Raw genomic sequence first — 18,213 nt, 5'->3', positions numbered from 1 at the left:
ACCCACCCACCCCGCAACGGTAAGTTTAAGGGCTTTGCATAATAAACATATTTGGTGTTTTCTAGAAATTCATGCAAGGTTATCTATGAACACTGAACATTCTGCACAATTCTGCTCTGAGGTTCCCACTTAACCTAACATGGCCACTTTTTAAAATGATGTTGGCCATGTATGTATTAGTGGGCAGTTTATGGGATTGGAAATAGTCAGTTAACCAAGGTGAGATTGGGTCATACTACCAGCACTACTTATACCTGACTGTGCAGTTAGTCTTTCATTGCAGTTGAGTCTTGCAGTTCATCTAATTTTCCATGTATAGCTTGACTGCAGGAGGCCTTGAGACAAACTAATTTAACCTTGTGATTGATGCTAATGCATAGAATGGCAACAATTGGTTTATCTTGGCACAGTGAGCTATGATGGGAACATACAGCAGACCTATTTATTACATTTGTCTTTGTATCAAGTGTCCATAATCAACACTGGGCCTTCATTGAATGCTGGCAACTACAAGCTGCACTGTAGCAGTTGTATATTCTATTTGTGTGAATTCCCAACAACTACAATGTGTGCATCTTCTGAAAGAGACTTCCATCCAGATGTTTTGGACTACAACTCCCAACAGGCTGTGGAATAATAAAGGGCCTAGAACAGAGTTTTGTATTGTGTCTTAAGTAGATCTCTTGAATATTGCTTTATTTCCAGTTATATAAAGAAGGGTGTTCTTTAATTTCTTCCCAAAGTTAACTGTTTTAATTGGCACTGAGCAGTACTGAGAATAAAGTATCTTTCTCCTATTCTTGAACTTCTAAGGTATGCTGTGATCGCTTTTGGCTGTGCAAGCTGTCCTAAACTTATGTGTGGCCGTGAAGGCTGTGGAACTGAATTCTGTTACCATTGTAAACAAATTTGGCATCCCAACCAGACCTGTGATGCTGCTCGCCAAGAGAGAGCCCAGAGTCTACGGTTGCGAACAATTCGTTCTTCATCCATAAGCTACAGCCAGGAGTCTGGAGCTGCAGGTATTTATAATCTCAAATACTAGGTGTCTTAAAACATTTTTATGTAGCTAGTTAGCTGACTGTTCTGTTCACCAATTATTGGTGTTTATAGAAAAGAAGATACAGTCCAGTTGCACATCTTTCAACATGATACATGGTACAAGATTTCTTTAAAAATATAGAATATCCTGAGACAGGCTGATGAGGATAATGCTGGCTGACATTAGTGGAGTATAGAGAAGGTAATAGTCTAGTGAAACTAAATTTTCATGGCTCTATTTAAAGATAATGCTCTTGGTTTAAAGTTTCAAGATATGGACTGCACACTTTCTGCGATTACTTCTTTCAGAGAACTTCAAATTATAGAACCAGTGGTTTAAGTAGAATGGAAACCTTTGGCCCACCCGCTTTCCTTATCTCCAGTCAATGATCAGAAATAAGGGATTTCTCTTCTTCACTTTCCTATTGTGATGAGGCTTTTTAAAAGCCTTCATTGGGGGCAAAAATGGGGCATTTGGGGGGGTCACTGCTGAGGAGAGAAGTTACCCTCTCCAGTGCAGTAGTACCCCCCCTGAAAAATCCTCACCCATTGCAACAAGTGCCAGTGGACATTTTTAAAAAGTCTAAAGCAATGTGTATGTAGGGAGGGGGCATTTTGGGAGGGATTACTGCTGGCCCTGCCTTTCCCAAAGTTGTAACCCCTTAAAAAAATTGCCCCTCCCCTGATGCAGCCAGTTTTTTAAAAAAGCTTGATTGTAGTGCTGGAGGGGTGCTATGTATGTATGTATGTATATGTATGTGTCTATATGAGTGTGTGGGAGTGATTGGGGTCTGGACAGCCACATTATTTTATTTATTTATTTGTGGGATTTACATACTGCTGAATATAATAAAAGCCCTCAGCGGTTCACAATAAATATTAAAATACATTTAGATATATTATTAAAACACAACATTAAAGCAATTACTTTAAAAAAATACAAGGAGCAGCAAAATGGAGCTATATGATGGGTTTACTTATAGCCCAGGGAAAGCCTGGGTGAAAAGGTGTGTTTTTAGGAGTTGTTTAAAAGATGTCACATTTTCTGCCGAAACTACATAGGAGAATGTTTTCCAGTGGGTGGATGCTGCTGCAGAAAAGGCCTATGATGGGGTTCTTCATGGCAACATTCCATTTGTTTTGGAGTGACCAGCAAGGCCTCCACTGATGATCTTAAGTGTCACCTTGGTATATCCAAAGGAAGGCAGTCTGCTAGGTATCCTGGTTCCAAGTAGTTTAGGGCTTTATATGGTAATAACATAACCTTATGGCTTATAGCTACTAGGCAGACAGTGCAGTTCTTTTAACACAGGTGTTATGTGAGCATAGCTAGGTGTCCCAGTGAGCACCACAGCTGCTGCATTCTGAACTAGCTGTAGCGTCTGAACCACTCACAACAGTAACCCTACATAGAGTGCATTGCATGGATCACTGTGGCTAGGCTATCCCTATCCAGGAATGGGTGTGGTTGGCTTATCAACTGAAGTTGATAATAGGCACTCTGGGCCACTGAGCCCAGTGACAAGCTAGATCAAGGAGCACCCTCAAACTACAAACCTGCTCCTTCAGAGGGAATACAACCCCATCCATAACAGGCAAACACCGGAACTGCCAACCCATAAGGTCTCTGTCTTACTGGTATTCATCTTCAGTTTATTGGCCCTCATCCAAGCCATAACTGCATTCAGGCACCAGTTGAGAACATGCATGGCCTCTCCTGATGCAGCCCCCAGCTTGCTTGCCCAAAACGAATTTGGCTTTTGGGCCGAAAAAGGTTCCCCAACCCTGGAGCAGAGGAACACTAAAGTTAGGATCTAGCACCACCCTTTCTTCCTTGTGGTGCATGAGCAAGAAGCAATTCAATGTATGTGTGGAAATATAACATTGACCTGGTGGTATCCTGCTGTCCTGCATTGAATCCCATGAGTCCTCTGGCCTTTGTGAGCAGTTTTGGGCACTAAGAGGATCCATGGGGAGGGTGCAGAAAAGCTCCAGTGCGTGTGTAGTATTCCACAAAGGGCTGTTTGGATCTAGCCTAAATATGAAATGGCATACATCCGTTCGGACTTCTTCCTATCATAAAGGTCAGAGTGGGCACACAAGATGGCTAAGTGTATTGGAGATGTATTGGAGATGACAGCTAAGGAGCCCACAGATTTTATACCCTACGTGAAAACTTATGTGATGCTCCTTCTGCCAATTTTCTTAGGTAAAGCTACTTTGGGAGAAAGTGACATGAAGCAGACAAGTACTTTACTTTTTCTAGTCTTGCCTTCTCTGTTCAAAATCACTTTTTCCTAAACCTTTTTTCTTTTCTTTTTGCATAAAAAAGAAAATCCATTGTTACATGTTTGCATGTAACATGTAGTCAGGCCCTAAGTCACAAGAGAACTGAGGGGAAGACAGAATAGGCAATGGCTGACATATGTCTTCTGAACATATTTGGTTAATCTGAAATGTTTAAATGTGTGCTTCAGAAGACTTTGAGTATCTTTCAAATTATATGTGTACATTAGCTTTCTTTGTTCCTTTCTTTTCAAAACAGCTGATGACATAAAGCCATGCCCACGCTGTGCTGCATATATAATAAAGATGAATGATGGAAGCTGCAATCACATGACATGTGCTGTCTGTGGTTGCGAATTCTGTTGGCTATGTATGAAGGAGATCTCAGACTTGCATTATTTAAGGTATTTATGGGAAAGAGGTAAATGGTTATGAAAGTGATTTTTTCTTGGTAATGTATATTTTAATCTGGCATGGCATTTTTGTAACCCTTGGGTCGGTACCCAGGGCCGGGTTCTATGTCTAGGGGTTGTTTGTTTTTCCCTTAAGGTTAGCTGAGGCTCAAGCCCCCACCCAGGAAACCTGGGACACCAGTTTAGAGATGTCTGAGTAGCAACCTCACCCACACACCTGAGGTATAAGTACTGGTATTTATTCAGTTTGACAACAAGCAACAAAAATAGAACATGGGAGACAACCTTTTGATTAACACATTTCCCTCCCAAGGTCTAGGTAGGCCGATGGAAGCCTGTGTCCTTTAACATTATTCACAAGCCCAGGAGACAGTGAATGAATAGGGATCCTCCAGGCATGCAATAAGGTGGATGGTAGGTGGCAGCAACCGGAACTGGGGTGCGCTGCAAAGAGAGCTGTTTCAGCAGCATCAGGAACTGGGGTGCGCTGCAAAGAGAACTGATTCAGCAGGCCCAAACCAGGAACCACCTTCAACACTAACAATGTCAAAGTTCAGCTCCTCCTTCTGCAGCAAGAGACTGTTGCATGCACAACACTGTATGCAAATGAGCTCCTTCATGTTAGGGCATGTTTTCCCTGCTCTCACCCCCCCCCCCCCCCCGGGTGGCATGTACTCATTTCTCTACTGCTTTACATTTTATTCCTGTACCAAGTTGGATTTGTTTAATACTTTTTGAGAGTGAGACATTTCTGAGGTTACTTTTGCATGGGCGTTTACTGCAGGAAGTGCTCTGTTTTTTGTGGGTTTTGTGCATACTAAAGTACTTTCCAGACTGTGATAAACTAATGCAGAAAGTCCCAAGATTTGTTTATTTATTTATTGTGGGACGTGGACACGTTATTTCCTGTAGGGAAATCTGTCACAGGAGTTGCCCTCTCACCCATTTGACTGTTGCTTGAAGTTTCTTGCAAACGACATTCTGTTTGCTCTGGTATCTGCCAGTGTTAGAGACCTATGAAGCAACACCCCTCCGTCCCCTCTTGTTATAGGCCTTGGAGTTTTGGCCTAGTAATGATTAAAGAATGTGGAAGATGTTTACAATCCTACTTACTTCCTTTTCTTTTGGCCTGCATGTTCTCAGGCCTAGAGCAATACAACACAACTTGTCAAATGTATGTTAGTTAAATTTGGGGAGGGTCAAATATCCCCCCCCCCCCAGGCTTAGGGAGGCTCATTTAAAATGTAGGCTGAGAAACCTTTAAAAATTAATAAACATATATTTAAACACCTTTGTTCAGTTCTGAGTTGTTAAATTCTCCCCGTCTCATTTTAGCTCAAGCCCCTAAAAGTTACATGGCCTGATGCCACCAAAAAGAAAGAAAGAATAGCTATATATAGTCTATCTGTATTTATTTCATATTAAACCAATTTTCTCTCGCTCCCCAATTTCTTTTCTGATAACATATTTATCAAGATGTAAGTCGGAGTCTCAAACATTAGAAAATAGATTGCTGTGCTAGAGAAAAACTTGATTTAAGTCTGATGGTTTCTTGGGACTGTTCACTCTTGAGTCATTGGCTGGCCTTACTTATGGAAAACTTCTTCTCATAGTCCATCAGGTTGTACTTTCTGGGGTAAAAAACCATGGAGTCGGAAGAAGAAAATACTGTGGCAGCTGGGAACACTTGTGGGTGCGCCTGTAGGAATTGCCTTAATAGCAGGCATTGCTATTCCAGCTATGATTATTGGAATCCCTGTATATGTGGGGCGTAAGGTAAGCTGTGTTAATATTGAAATTTAGTTGCACTGTTCAGATGCTTTAAAAACACATTTCAGGCTTATTCATGCACTACTATATGTTGTATTTGTGGTGTTGTAGGGTGTTGCCGCCCCCGCCCCCTGCAATTCTGTTTTCAACTGTTTTCTCTTCTTCATAAATGTATATAGTTTTTCTGCTCTAGTGTTGGCCTCTCCTGGCTGTAACAGATATAAGACTGAGTGCAGTGGCCAGGGTTGTGAACAAAAACTAGCCAAACTATATTGCACCAGCCTTGGAAGAGCTGTACTGGTCATCATTTTAGTTTCCAGCCACAATTCAAAGTTATAGTTTTGACATTTAAAGCCATATATGACCACCTTCATTATCCTCACCCCAGTCCAAGATAAGCTGAAGATGTTCTATTGAAGGTCCTAATACCGTCTGACTGGTGATGACCATGGATGGATCTTTTTATTAGTGGTGGCTCTGTGCCTCTACAACTCCTTACCTAGGGAGGTTCATATTGCCAACTCATTGCTATTCTGAAGGATCATGAAAACCATGCTAGTCAGGAAGGCTTTTTTGTCTTTGGATTTGCCTTGATCTGATGCTGAGTTTGTAATAATTATAAACTGTTTGTTTTATGTTTCCCACTGTTGCTACTCCTGTATGTTCTCTACTAGTGCATGTTTAGGCAAGTTTTATTGTGTTGGGGTTTTGTTTTGTAAGCTGCTTTCAAAACATAGCAAAAATCTCAAAAATAAAAATAAACCAGGAGTAAAAAAAAAGCTCAATTCAATTCATATCTTTCAATATTCTATTTCTTCTTGCTGAGCCATGATTTCTTTTCAGTTACATTTCCCCCTTTAATCCATGTGCAGTGTTCCTTGTTATTTACTGCAACCATTGAATCTCAGTAAATCTCAGTTCTGCGCCCAGCAGTGCCACTGTAGGTGACTGATAGAAGTTCTAAGTATTCTCACCCAAAAGAAAATTCTGCTTTTACAGGGATTCATTTGATATGGTAGCTACCTGTGCCTCTTTTGTTGAAACTTTGTAATTTATTTATTTATGTATTGCATTAATGAATCACCCAATAACCAGTGTATTTTGGACAGTTAAAGGTAATCTTGTTGATCTGTAGCTTTGTCCTTGCTTCTTCTCTATGACATGTGTTGTACCCAGTGGGCTTACAAGCTAGGTAATGTCAATGACAATTGGATAAAGGATAGTGAAGATGGGAGAGGGGGGTTCAGGGTAATATATTTTTAGGTAAGAGGGGTGAGAGTTGACCAGGATATTTGCACGGAATATGCCAGAAACTCGAGAAGAGGGAATAAAAGTGGTAGATTGTTATAAGAATGTTTATGTGTTAGCCTGCCATGAAATGGAGGCTCCCAAACATCTTGAGAGATTATCCATATACAAACCAGATGGAAGTACTGGAGCCTTTATTTGAGGCACTTTTCAGCATTCAGTGTTCTAGCTAAAATATCAAAGATATTTTAAAAGCATTCGTTTAAAAATGGTAAGAGCAACGATAAATCTGTTGTAGGAAACATTTCTGAGTTTTCTAGCACTTCACTTCATTTTTGCTTTTTTGTTTAGATTCACAATCGCTATGAAGGCAAGGACATTTCAAAGCATAAGAGAAACTTAGCCATTGCAGGTGGCGTAACTTTGTCTGTAATTGTTTCACCAGTTGTAGCTGCAGTTACTGTAGGTAAGTCAAGTTGCTGGCAAAATAGGTCAGGAAAAATATTTTTCTGAATAAGCTATTGTACTGCATTGTGGGGCACAAAATGTATATTATGAATGTTGCTAGCAGTCCAGGTTCTAGCACTGAACCTAATATTTTGAAAGATGTAATATAGTTTAAAGATATAAGTAGATGACACATAATCCCTCTTCCTGGTGCCCCTCCCAGGCTTTCTTTCTTTTTTTTTCTTTTCTTTTTTTGCAAAAATAGTTGTGCTAGGATCAGTTCAAGATATCTGTACGTGCTCAGATTTGTATGCAGAACTCCTGCATGTACAGCTGCATTGATGTCAGTGGAAGAACCAGATTCATAAGTACAAAGGAGTGTACTTGCAGACATGTTTCCTCAATTTAATGAATGGGGATGGCAATGCAAGCAGAGCGTCTTCATGCCAAATATGAACTCCTGGGCCCAGCAAGAGTTTGCAGGAGTGGCATGGGTGTCGTTTTCCATTCATGATAGGAATTTTTCCTTACCGTTGTTCTGTCATTTAAATGAAAGCTATTAAATTGTACAACTTGGAAATATGAAATGATCATTTAAAAATGTGCAATCTGTACTGATTGTAGCATCCTACATTTCTTTGCAGGTATTGGTGTCCCTATCATGTTGGCCTATGTATATGGAGTAGTTCCTATCTCCCTCTGTCGAAGTGGAGGTTGCGGTGTATCTGCTGGCAATGGAAAAGGTGTCAGAATAGAATTTGATGATGAAAATGACATAACTGTTGGTGGAACAAATGCAGCAGTAGGTAAGGGAGGTTACTTTTAAAAAAATAAAAACTTTTTGTGGCTCCTGAAGTTGTCTGTTATAGGTCCAGACAACATGTTGCTACTTTTCACATATCCAGGGTCCCCTATAAGTCCCTGGCCCCTAGAGGCTACTGAGTCCAAACTTTTTCCGGGACTTCTCAAAAACACCAGCTGTCACCACGTAATTTACATAGAGCAGTACGACTCTCCTCTTTATATCCTTAGCATGTGGGGCAAGATATGCTAATCTTCAAGTCCACCCAGAGCAGAACATAGGTATTTAAAAGTATAAACATATATTTATTTTAACAGGTCAACATTCAGAACAAATAGTCTCTACCTATAAAGCGGAAAGTATGTGTGTGTGATGTAAGACCTAGGCTTACACCTACAACTCCCAGCATGCTTTGGGCAGGAGGAAAGACTTATTGGGCTTTGGCAGCCATCATCTGGAAGTGTCTCTCCATCCTTGGTCACATGTCGCTAGGCACCATCGGGAGCAGTAGGGGAGGAGGGCGCAGCTCTGGGCCTGTTGGGAGCCAGTGTGGTGTAGTGGATAAAGTGTTGGACTGTGGGTCAGGAGATCTGAGTTCTAGTCCCCACTCAGCCATGGAAACCCACTGGGTGACTTTGGGTGAGTCACAGACTCTCAGCTCAACCTACCTCACACGGTTGTTGTGAGGATAAAATGGAGAGGAGGACGATTATGTACACCGCCTTGGGTTCCTTGAAGGAAAAAAGGCGGAATATAAATACAATAAATAAATAAATAGACAACCGAGTTAACCATCCGTCAATCAGCCAGCCGGCTTCCTCATGGCCTTCCTACAGGCACCGTTTGCACAGTGCAGCATGGACTGGTTCAGCCAGACTTTACTTCCCATGATCCTTAGTGGCAGGATTCCCATTGGGCAAGTTGGCACCATGGCAAAAGGCATGCTGGGAGTTGTAGTTTTTGTTTTCTGTGGGGACAAGTAAAATCATGGCGGCACCCCATGTGTCAGGGGTGAGAGAGAAAAAACCCTGAATTTAGTTTGTTTTAAAGTTACATCAAAGATCTAGCACTGGCCTACCTTGCAGGGTTGTTGTGAGAGTGAGAGGTAAAAAAGATATAAATTTAATTCATGTAAAAGTTAACTCACAGGCCTAGCACTGGCCTAGTACTTTAAGATGATTTCCTCGCAGACATATAATTAGCAGGCTCGAGCAATGCCGGGTATATCAGCTAGTAACTGATAAATAATAGTAATAATGGTTCTAAAAATTTAGCATCACATCTGCTTTCAGTAGCTTCTCTCTCTTTTCATTCACAATATTTTTCTGATTCCAGTCACTGATAAATTTAACTAAGAGAGCAATCCGATGCCCACCAGCAGGGGCATAAAAGAGTTCGGTTTCCTGGCTCTGAGCTCAGAGACAGAGCTCAGAGCCAGAAAACCACACTCCCCTCCCCTTCCCCATCCTCCTTGTACCTAGTTGGGAGAGAACCATGCCAGCTACCTGTTTACTATGGCCGCTCCAGCCTCCTTCCTCCAAGACAATGCTGCTAGCATAAATGGTGGGCGGTTGGAGCGCGAAGCTGTTGCTCTCCTCCCACCCTGCATTGGGTACTTGGCAGCCTCTTAGTTTGGAGGCTGCTGACTATTTGGATAGGAGTGTGCCCTAAGAGTACAATCTACACATGTTTAAACAGAAAAAAGTCCTACAACTCCCAGCATTTCCCCAGCTGAATGCTGGGAGTTGTAGGACTTCTTTCAGAGTTAGTTGTACTTCAATTCTGGCCCCTAATTCCTCTCACTATCTCTAGAAAGATGGTAAAGAAATCTTAAATATAAAAACACTACAAGGAAACTAGTTGGTTATCTGTTACTTTTTGGAGCAGGAGCCAGAATTATTCTTATTTGTAGCCCATATCTGGAGTGGTATGTTTCCTTTCTCCCAGCATTATTCCCAGAATAGCAGTAAGGTTAGGACCATGTGTTGTGGGAGTAGTTGTGTTCTCATTCTTCCTTCTTTTTTCCTTTTTTATTTTACAATTTTTATGATTTTCTACAGAAAAAGAGGAAATGAAACTTCACAAACTTAACAAACAATACAATACAACTTATAAAAGCACACACACAAAACATATAAGGCCATATTCTATTTATGGTATTCTTCATGGCAGACAGATGGGCTATCTGTTCTTACTAGTTAGTTCCTTTAAAATCGTAACTTTATATCATTCTTACTTCACTTTAGCCAGCACAGTATTGTGTATTAAGACCACAGATTATATGTGGCATCCACAAACATATAAATTGTTTTTTTCCAACTCTTGCAAATATTCTGTCAGAGGTTTCCAGTCTGATACAAACAAGGTTGTTGATTTTTCTCTTACTGGTGCTGTAAGTTTAGCCATCTCCGCCAACTCCAAAACCTTCAGCACCCATTCCTCCGTTGATGGCACTTGTGTATTTTTCCAGTATTGCGCATAGAGGAGTCTAGCAGCAGTTGTCATGTACAAAAACAACTTAAAGTTTTCTTTAAGTTGATCATCCATAAGTCCCAAGAAGAATGATTCTGGTTTCATTTGTAGATTTGTCTTTAATATTTTTTGCATTAACAAATGGATCTGGGTCCAGAAAGATTTTGCTTTTTTACAGGATATGTAAACAAAATTTCACATATGGGGAAAAAATTAAGGACCCTTAGAGTGGGAACATACTTGCTCCATTTTATGCAATTGGGGACTGTTTTCATCCTATTCCCAATTCCTCCAGAGCTTGCAAAGAGTCACTACATGAGTGCATGCTCTCTTAGTCCTGCAGTCATTTCAGTTACATCAATCTAGGACCAACACCCCACTCCCAGGTCTTGGGATAGATGGAAAAGCTTACAGCAATCCTAGCACATCACTATTTATTCTTCTTCGTGGTCTCTGTGCATCACACTTTATGGGGCTCTGCGCCTGTGCAGAGTCTCATTCGGAACTTTCAATAGCTGAGAAGTGTTTTAGGCGGGAACTCCTCCCCCATTCTTTCGCGGTCTTTCTAGGGCAAATCTAGAACCAAACCTTTAACATCCACAAAAAAGACTGTTTGTCTGTTATGGAGAACCTAAGAAAGGCTCCCTGGTCTCATCACAACTAATAACAGCGTGGATCAGGCAGACAGTGACTCTAGCCTACCAAATCTCTAAACGAGAGCTACCATCAGAAATTAAAGCCCACTCCAGTCGAGGAGTGGCAACTTCAACGGCCTTTGCCAGAGGAGTCCCCTTGTCAGACTTATGCAAAGCAGCTACTTGAGCTTTGCAATCGACGTTCATTCGTCATTATAAACTGGATATACAAGCCAAATCCAGCTCTCGATTCAGAAGGGCCGTGTTGTCGTCAGTCCTCCAATAGACACCTTACCCACCTCCAGTAAGTCAGTTCACTAATCGCCCCATAAAGTTATGCACAGAGACCACAAAGAAGAATGACAGGTTGCTTCCCTGTAACTCTGGTTCTTTGAGTGGTCATCTGTGCATTCACACTACCTCCTCACCGTCCCCGCTTCGGTGTCGATAATACCATTGATTTGGTACTGTTGATTCGGCTATCCTAAAGTTCGAGATCAAAACAGCAGTCTCAAGGAACTAAGGGATAGGGCAGGAACACGGTACATACACACACAGCGGTGGGTGGGGGGGAGTTCTCGCCTGAAATGCTTCTCAGCTATTGAAAGTTCTGAATGAGACTCCGCGCAGGCGCAGAGCCCCATAAAGTGTGAATGCACAGATGACCACTCGAAGAACCACAGTTACAGGTAAGCTACCTGTCATTACTGCAGCTTCTCCAAGAGCAATGTCCTCTACACTGAAGGAGGTTCAATAAAATATGTTTTCCAATTAAGTTCTACCCTTTTTCAAATTTAGATACTACATCAGTGGCAGAGGCACGTCATAACCCTAGCATAGGGGAAGAAAGTGTTGGAGGATTGACAGGAAGCCTGAGTGCAAGTGGCAGCCACATGGACAGAATAGGAGCCATTCGAGACAACTTGAGTGAAACAGCCAGCACCATGGCCTTGGCTGGAGCTAGTATAACAGGGAGTCTGTCGGGAAGTGCAATGGTCAACTGCTTTAACAGGTAAAATAATCTTTTCCGAGTGTTAAGCCCCATTTTCTGGTTTTGTACATAGGCTGCAATTAGCACTGAGAATATGAAGTTCTATATTTTTGGACCTACATTTTGTACATTCTGATGCTATAATACGTACAGTATGTTTTTTGGTCATAACTTGGTGTGTGTGCAGTCTAAAAAACGTTGATAGCATTTACTGGGAATAAAAGAGAGCTCTGATTTATGTGGCTCTCAACTACAATGAATAATGTGGAAGGATAGCATAAGGAATTCTGCCTTTTGTCCCATGTTTGGTGGGGATAAATCTTACAGATTTGAGGGGGGGGGGGAAAGCCTGAACATAGATTCCTGTAGGTAGGAAAGCTTTGAAATACTAAATAATGGGAGAACATTTGTCATCTCTAGATTATTGGAAGAGAAAGAAGTATAACTCTGGCAATTTCTCATGGACCTCCATTTTGAGTGGGGTTTTTTGCACTTACCACGTAGCAGGAGACATCTCTTAATTTATTATGAGGATTGATTATATTCTCTTGTGATAGAAATAGGAGCAAGAGCAGTTAAGGCCCCCAAACCTGTCATTTGTCTGAAATTGAATGGTTGGTAAATTTTTTAGAGGCTCTAATTCCAAAGTGGTTAGAAAATGGAAAGGTAATTGTAGAACTAATATTGAATTTCTCCCCAAGGTTGGAAGTCCAAGCAGATGTGCAGAAGGAGAGATGCAGCTTGAGTGGAGAATCAGGCACTGTTAGTTTAGGAACAGTTAGTGACAATGCCAGCACCAAAGCAATGGCTGGATCCATTATAAACTCCTACATCCCGTTGGACAGGTAAGACTGAAGCAGTGGGAATGTGGGTAGTGGCGGGGGACACACACACACATCTCATTCAGCTTGAGTGATATTAATGAAAAAGTATTCAATATGCAAACCCTGAAATTGTTAGGGAAGGCAGGATAGGATTAATGAATTCCCCTCTATTGAAATATCTCCAGTATGACTGTGCTCAGGTTAAAAAATAGCAAATTTTACCTGCAGCATTCTATTCTGTTACTCATGACCAGAGCTCTTCTGCTTTTTAAAAGACACCCACTACATGGCAGGGCTCAAGCCTGCCTGAACATCCCAAACTCTCACAGACCAGGGAGATGAGTAGTGCTCTTCTTTTCAGTTTAGACCTTTATATCTAAAAAGAAAGATGCCATGGTTGTAGCCCATGTGGAGAACTAGCCATTGACTTTTAAGGTTCAGCAACCTAAATCTAGATTTGTGGTGATGGGCTGTAGCTATCCATCAATGAAGGGAAGGTATATTTCATCTTGCATATTTGCTGAGAATAACCTGGTCTTCTCATTACTTGTAAGTTAATTGTAAGTTATTAAATGGGTTTCTAATTTTTTGTTTCTTTCTGACTTTTGGGAGGGGAATTCTGTTTCTCTCTACTACATAAAAAAAATCAATTTGAGGTATTTTTTTCCGTGACTGAATGGCTTCGTTGGAAAGAAGTATTTTTTTCCTTTGTAACTTCAGCGCAAAGTGGGAGGGGGCATGCTTTTCCTCTTCTGTTTGGTTAAAAGCATGTATGTGGGGGGTTTTCTGGCTATCCTAAAACTAATTGGTGGACCTCCACATGTGGGTTTATGTGTCTGTGCCACATTGAAATTACGAAGGAGTTCTTATAATATGCTTTTTGGAAGAGTAGGCATGCGTGCTCCAGAACCAGCAAAAGTCCTGTGATGCCTTTAAGACTTAAAATGTATTGTGACATACGCTTGCCAAGGCAAGACCCTCTTCCAATATCGTCATGAAATAGATAGTGAGGATTTTGGATGATGTACATCGGTCCAGCTGGAAATTTGATTTAGAGAGTTAATTTATGAAAGCAGAGGACCAACACATAATGTATCCATCAATCACAATTAACAAGTCTTTGTATTTGCAAATATATCAATTATATTTGAGTTATATTTTGCTTATTTTAATTCAAAGGGGTGTTGGAAAAGGTGAATGGGATGGGGTAAAGGTCGGTAGAGCTGTATTGACAGTCTCTTGTCCACAAAACCTTCCTTCCAGGCTGCCAGTGTGTCCCAAATAGACTGGCACTCATGAGCAAGCAGGCAACTAAAAATGAAGTGGGCTCGTAACGTGTAAGGATGCTAGTGGTTGTGAGGCTTGTTCACACAATTAAAAATACATCTCTATGAACAGTTCCATTCATCCCAGAGTTATGAATTCATGTGGGAAGACATGAAACAGGAAATACACCACAAGACAACTTAACAAATAAATATTTCTTATAAACCTGCCCTTTTGTGGTGATAGCTGGTATTTACAACATTTTGGGTTAGGAGGGACCTAATAACTAAAAGATTCTTGATGTAATTAATGCCAGCACCATGTGAGGGTATATTAGTAAGCAATATTTCATCATGTGAAATTCACATGATTATGTTGTATTATAAAAGTGCATTAAAGATAGGCAGAATGAGTCAGCTGGTTGCATGTTCATTTCTAATCTTTAATTCATTTGGTTTAAAGACACATTTAAATTGCTTCATTCAACTTTGAATATAGCCAAGTTAAGTTCACAGTTTTTTACATTCTTAAAAATATGGAATTTTCTCCCTTTTTTCCTATCTAGAGATGGCAGCAGTATGGAGGTGCAAGTGGACATTGAATCGAAGCCTGCAAAATTCAGACACAATAGTGGAAGCAGCAGTGTTGACGATGGTAGTGCTGCAGGTCGAAGTAACGCTGGTTGTTCTTCAGCCTGCTTGTCGGAAAATAAATCTAGTGCCACCAAGTGGTCCAAAGATGCATCAGCAGGGAAAAAATGCAAAGGTAAACTAAGAAAAAAGAGTAGCATGAAGATAAATGAGACCAGAGAGGACATGGATGCTCAGTTGTTGGAGCAGCAAAGCACAAACTCCAGTGAATTTGACTCTCCCTCTCTCAGTGACAGTATCCCATCTGTAGCTGATTCCCACTCGAGTCATTTTTCTGAGTTTAGTTGCTCCGATATGGAGAGTATGAAAACCTCATGTAGTCATGGTTCCAGTGATTATCATACCCGCTTTACTACAGTTAGCATTCTCCCAGAGGTAGAAAACGACCGTTTAGAAAACTCTCCACACCAAAGTTGCAATTCATTGCTTGTTCCAGCTGCTCCAAACTCAGAGATTCCACAACTGAGTTATATTGCTGAAGAATGTGTTTATAATGGAACTTCAAGTGGTGCAGATGTGGGTACTGGTGAAACACTGAAAGAAAGAAACAACAACCATTCACAACATGCTGTGGCATTAAACACCGCAATTCAGACTGAGATTTAAACCTGTTCAGTGCTGCAGAAATGTATTTACCACTAAAGAACCTTGTCAGGTAACTTTCAGTGGCCAGCAGAAGCAAAGCTTTGATGCAATTTACATTTTATATATGTCTCTATTAAGGCTTGCGTGGAACTCTGTTGCAGAACTGTGTGAAGTGACATGAAAGGTTTAACAAGTGCATTACAATGAAACAATATGTTCATGTTTTGTATTCTTGCCATAACTTTGCTGAAGGTCTGTATTTGATGTACTTGGACAGGAGGGAAATCTGGCTCATGTTAAATGCTAAAGTGGCTATTTGTTATAAGTTTGATGTAAACAGTAAGTGGATTTCAAGCGCACAGAAGTAACTTAACCATGCTGGGGTAAACCGTATCTAGCAAAAATGAGTTGCTGTTATATAACCATACCAAATAAGTATCAGTGCTGACAATTTTGTCTGGAGCAGAATGAAATCTGTTTTAAGTAATGCCTGAGGCATACATTCTTTGAGCAAGGTTATGGCATTAGCATACCTTTAAATACAAAAACCTGGTACTTGATATATGATAGGTAGCAAGGTGACGTCTCCTTATCAAGAAAGTGGGGGTAATTATACTTGCAACTGATATGCTGTATAAAGTTTTTGTAAAATTTAAAATCATTTTAATTTGTAATCATTGTAGAGAAGCTGATACAGTCGCCTTTCAGTAGGTGATTTCAATTATGCTGTTTAATTCTTCGTGCCTTTGGAGAAGACTGGGGTTTTAAGTGCCTGGTCTCATGATTTTACTGTAGAGTTTTCCTGAATGTCCTCTTTTTGTCACCCTTTTGGAATCTAAAGGAAAACTACAGCAAATCAACTGACTGTGGTAGATTAATGGATATCATAATACTGAAGTATTAGCCTACCAAAGACTCACTCAGGCTTTTAGTGGATAACTTTTCTGACATCCCTTTGCGAGTCATGTGCACAGAAATAAAGTACAGTGCAGAGCTTGCACATATTCAAACAATGGGCTTCAAGTGCAGCTGGCGTTTGGGGGTTTCCCAGTTGTCCTGCTTATGGAAGGTGATCAGCTAAACGCAAGCTGAAACTAGCTCAGTGCCTGCACTGTTAGATGTTTGCTACACAATTCATAATGATGTGTACCCTCTGCCCCTACCCCAAAAGAAAGAGATGTGGATCTTGGCATAACAGCCTCCAATATTTTTGTTTTGTGTTCTTTCTTTCTTTCTTTTTTGGTAAGTATTGCCATTATGGTGCTACTGAAAGTTTGGTGTATGAGAAGAAGACTGCCGTAAGTGGCTGTCCTCTTCAGTGGCTTCCCCTCATCTTTTTCTTTAATCAGCTTATAACACTAGTGCCAGATACTTTATTTGGTAACGCTTGTTATGATATTTGTATATTTGCTATTTTAATTTGCTCAATGATGTGTGTAAACTGCATACCTGAAATAAATGTCTGAGTACTATTTCAATTGTCCTCTGTCCATTGAACAAAGAGTCTTTATTAACAATTCAAATAGTCATTGAAGACTTCAGTTTTGTTGTACAGCCCGCTGAGCTCACTTCTCTCTGGAAATCTTTCATATATACTTCATTGGTGTGAAAAGGTTGCTTCAAAAGATGGTACTGAAAGTTGTATATCTTGATTCCCCACCCCCCTGCCAAATTAAGCTTTTCCATAAGGTTGTTTTGAATGTTTTGGGGGATGACAGCGTTCTTCCTGTTTGTTTTTAAAAAGAATTTACAATAAGTTCTAGGTGGTCTCAATTAAGGGATGGGTGGATGTGTTTGGTGGGGTGGGGGAGTCAGTTCTGGTAAGAAAGTTTTAGATGAAGGACCCTAGCTCAGCCATAGAACCCATACATGTTTTGCTTACAGAATGTCCCAGATTCAATCTCATGTATAATAATAATAATAATAATAATAATAATAATAATAATAATAATAATAATAATAATAATAATAATATAGTAGCAGTTGATGTGAAAGAGCCTCTCCAGATACCCTGCAGATTCGCTGCCAGTCAGTGTCATCAATACCATAGTTTGATGTGTTATAAGGCAGTTCCTGATATTTGCAGTTCACAGTACATTCCTAAGATTTTTTATTTAAAAGATTAGTTAACCACTTATGGGGGCTTCTTCTGTATGTAGAAGTGACTTAGATACAAGGGAGGTTCCTGCAGCAGGAAGGATTGGAAATGGTCTTCACTGGTTTCCCCTTCCTCCAGTGCTACCTCCCTTGCTGTTCCATTGGGTCCTCCACTACCTTGGAGCAGATTTTCAGGGGGAATCAGCAAAGATTATTAATTGGACACTGCTGTAAGTGGAAGTAGAGGAAGGCAGGATGCTGGTCCATGCAACTCTGGGTCCAACCCATTAAGTGTAGCATTTTACTTTTTATTTTATTCTTATTTCCACTAAAGAAATTGTATTAAAATACTCTTATGGAAGCAATGTCTGCATATACTTTTTATCTATCTATCACAGCAAGCTTACTGATCATTTTGATTTGAAAACTAAAATTAGACGTAGGTTTCCCCATGTTCCTACTTTTGAGTAGAATGTTTAATTGCCATACCTTTTCTGCTGCTCTTAGTTGCCTGATAGTATGGGTGGAATGATTACAACTATGAGCATTTATCAGTAGAAAAATAGTTGTTTTTAACTTGTCAGGATGAAAAAACGAGACTATGAAAGTATTATGTTAGCAAAACTCACAATCCCCAATAGCATTTTTGCAGGGGTTTCCTGTTCTCTTCTATGAAGTGTTTTCTT

At 40.4% G+C, this 18,213-nt stretch overlaps 1 protein-coding gene across 4 annotated transcripts in view; it reads left to right on the top strand.

Annotated features, from left to right (window-relative positions):
• Positions 1-16,913, top strand: part of RNF19A (ring finger protein 19A, RBR E3 ubiquitin protein ligase) — a 67,735-nt gene extending 50,822 nt beyond the window's left edge. For all 4 annotated transcript variants that reach the window (XM_063130994.1, XM_063130992.1, XM_063130993.1 and 1 more), the window contains 8 exons: positions 814-1,022; positions 3,587-3,731; positions 5,354-5,516; positions 7,110-7,224; positions 7,850-8,011; positions 11,913-12,126; positions 12,807-12,950; positions 14,761-16,913. In XM_063130994.1, the coding sequence (XP_062987064.1) occupies positions 814-1,022; positions 3,587-3,731; positions 5,354-5,516; positions 7,110-7,224; positions 7,850-8,011; positions 11,913-12,126; positions 12,807-12,950; positions 14,761-15,451 (1,843 nt within the window). In that variant the 3' untranslated portion in view covers positions 15,452-16,913. The remainder of the gene's footprint in view (positions 1-813; positions 1,023-3,586; positions 3,732-5,353; positions 5,517-7,109; positions 7,225-7,849; positions 8,012-11,912; positions 12,127-12,806; positions 12,951-14,760) is intronic.
• The last annotated feature ends 1,300 nt before the right edge of the window (positions 16,914-18,213 follow it).

Source organism: Elgaria multicarinata, chromosome 7 (assembly GCF_023053635.1).
Source record: "Elgaria multicarinata webbii isolate HBS135686 ecotype San Diego chromosome 7, rElgMul1.1.pri, whole genome shotgun sequence".
NCBI lineage: Eukaryota > Metazoa > Chordata > Lepidosauria > Squamata > Anguidae > Elgaria > Elgaria multicarinata.
The sequence above is the reverse complement of the archived record's forward strand: the minus strand, read 5'-3'. Positions and strand labels throughout refer to the sequence as shown.